Below are 3,046 nucleotides of genomic sequence, written 5' to 3' on the forward strand. Positions count from 1 at the left end.
ATAATAGAACCTATAGTCCGTCTCGACATACTTGACTTTGGACATGTCATACATACACTGGACGGATATACGTTGTCTCGGATAGATAGCCGATATTGTTTCTCGGTAGTCATCGTCGTTGTATTTTTCTAGTTTGTTGTAGTCGTCCGGAACGAAATAGCTGAAACGCAGCGTTATACTGAAGATTTTTGGGAGAACGACGAGGCGTCGCCAGATTGTCTGTGCGTGTTCTGCAGTACCACATGCCTTGCAGTTGGTCAATTCACAGTGATAAAATCCAGCATCCGTGACTTTTGCTTCTAGCTTGAAAACTTCGTATGAGGCAGTGGTGCGATTCACGTAAATCTTGAAACCGATCTTCTCAAGCTGTATTTCTCCACTTCTCCCTGCTTCTACGGCGTATCTGCAATTCGGAAGTGTTTCGTTGCTATGTGGAAGTGTCCCGAACAGGACAATTGGCCAACCTAGTACTACGGATGCTCTCCATCGAATGTTTAGTGGAAATAGCTGAAACTGTACGGACGTGTGTGTGCCAATTGTGTCAACTCGCAAAGTCTCGTTCCTGTCAGTTGAATCTGTGTGCCAAGATTTGAGTGAACCCTCAACTACCTTGATAAAGTTCTCCTGAATTCGCAGTGCGCTTACTTTGGCGTCAAACACGGTGCCGGTAAACAGCAACATTGCAAAATGTTGGATCAGAAGTGGACATATGGTATGGATACGAGCGAAATTCATTCCGTTCGTCTCCCGATATGCGTGTGACAACAATATATCTAGAGGTGTATCCTCCTTTGTTAGGTCATCAATCGACTGTATCCGACACGGACTGTTGAATATTCGATCTCGATACCGATAAAAGAGAAAAATATTCGACCGCCCACGTGGTGTTCCAAGACTGGCAATATACTTCACTGAAACCAGACCCTCCAGTTGCCAGACAGCGGTTTTCTGGGCGAAAAACTCCTGGGCACTAGTTACCGAATTGTTCCTCTGATCATGGAACGCCTGTTGCAAAATTGGTCGGGATGCGCGTGTGTGTTTTGTTAATATAACGGTATTGTGTCTTATCTCCACACGAATCATCTTCTCCCGTGCAAAACTCTGGTCAGACGAGCTCACATTGTAGTCGGTGGTAGATGGAGACTGGGTAAAATTCAGCTGACACGTGACAAACAGCGGACCTAGGACGTCGACAGATTTAGGAGCTCGGATTCGGTAGACAGTTGTGGTCAATATAAGACGGGAAGAGTTCTCACGGAACCGCGATACTTGTTCGAATGGGAGACTGTGGTTCGTATTGCGTTGTCTTTCGTACATGTGGAATTTGAAGGATGCATTTTGTTTTCCCGTGACGCCTTGCGCATCCGGATGGGTGCAGGAAACATAAAGATCCTGTTCACACAAGAGGAATGGCGTATCGTCCGGGTCGAGCTGAGTGAAGTTATCCTTCTTTGCTGTCTCTGCAGAGGTGCTCAGATGGTGATTCAGATTCATTTGTATCAATGAGGCATCTGGAATTACATACAACTTTCGCGGTGAGAAACCAAATTGCGATACACACTTCTCACACGCCACTTGATCTACTGCACACGAATAGATGCCGGAATCGGCGTAGGTAACTCGAGAGCTGATGAGGTTGAAGTGGATTTTTTCAGAGTACGTGTTGAATCCGAGCATTTCCACACGCGTTCCAATGGACACCCTGGATTTCCAGCTGACGTTGGCACGTACCCATCGATAGGCGGCATACAGACCGGGTTGTGTGTTCAAAGTGATCTCCTTCTCACTGACTGTTTGATCCAACGAAGCCCTAATGATTGAACCAACCTGCTTCCGCAGTGTCGGTGCTGTCTTCTCGTTGTCCAGTACAGTTTGATATCCGTTATAAACGACGGCCGCTACCGCGACGTGTTCAGGACGGAGCACACAGTAGAATAAGGCATGCACCACGTTATGCATTAATCCGTATGAGGATCCGGTTTGTTTGGGATTGGGTGAGTTACGGAGACTGGTCCACTTGCCTTTCTTGCATGGCTCTTCGATCAGATTGCCGTCGTGCTCGAGCAGCGTCCAGACAACAATATTTCCTTTGGGTTGCCCCAAAACAGCGCGCAAACGGAGGCCGGTCATGTTCTCCTGCATGTGTTGGATATCAGTTGTATTCTGACCAAAGTCATCAGGGTCCTCTGTCTCACCTGCAGATTTTCTGAACTCAGTTTGCAGACGCCGATCAGTGGATCTTGTGTATTCTACCAGGATTTCTGGCCTAATGGACCCTGCGATTTGGAGAACCTTCACCTCACTAAATGTGATGGGCTCAATGCTATCTTTCAGATTGCCTGGTATCGGCTCCTCAAAATGATATTGAAGCGTGCAGGCAACCTTAGCCGAACCTACATACTCTAGCCAACTCGGAGCATGAATGATGTAGGGATGCATTGCATGTGTGACGTTCGTACGTATAGTTTCCGCCCGGTGTGGCAAACCCTTGTTTGCTGCGACTGCGCTCATCTTTTGGTAGTTAAATGAAAGGAATGGACGTGTGTGCATACCTGCAGGGATTTGGTACACACAGTGTGTGTACGCGGCTGTGTTGCTCAGCAAAACAGGTCTTTCGTCAGAAGCGCGGATTGTGTAATTTGTTTCCCACGGATCATCTCTGCCCAATAGCTCATGGGTAATGGCTATGTGGAGTACTGATGGATCTGGCAATACTAAAAGCCTTCTCCGCAATATCACCACATTTTGTCCGGGGTAGGTTGTCAGATTGCAACCGTAATATCCACTCTCGTGATAACGGACGCTTGGCGTTGATAGGTAAAAAGCCTGGACATTTTCTTCAACTGGAACCACACCCCAGCTGCTTGAAATTGGACTTGGATCAGAGCTCGTTGTAGCCCAGTAGAAGCACTTCACATTGTCCGTCTGACCACCTCGACCGAGCATTCTCACTGTGGATCCGATGGGTACGGTGGCCACCCATCCAACGGACAGTTTCACTATCCTATAGCTAACAACGATCTCCGGTGCAAAAGACGGTTTCTCC

At 47.5% G+C, this 3,046-nt stretch overlaps 1 protein-coding gene across 1 annotated transcript; it reads right to left on the reverse strand.

Moving 5' to 3' along the window:
• Positions 1-33: 33 nt before the first annotated feature.
• Positions 34-2,946, reverse strand: T265_15868 (hypothetical protein; the record flags this gene model as incomplete). Its single annotated transcript, XM_009179270.1, has 1 exon — positions 34-2,946. A coding segment is annotated over one exon (2,913 nt), but the record flags the coding sequence as incomplete, so codon positions are not given.
• Positions 2,947-3,046: the final 100 nt, after the last annotated feature.

This window comes from Opisthorchis viverrini (genome assembly GCF_000715545.1).
Source record: "Opisthorchis viverrini unplaced genomic scaffold scaffold6351, whole genome shotgun sequence".
Taxonomy (NCBI): Eukaryota; Metazoa; Platyhelminthes; class Trematoda; order Opisthorchiida; family Opisthorchiidae; genus Opisthorchis; species Opisthorchis viverrini.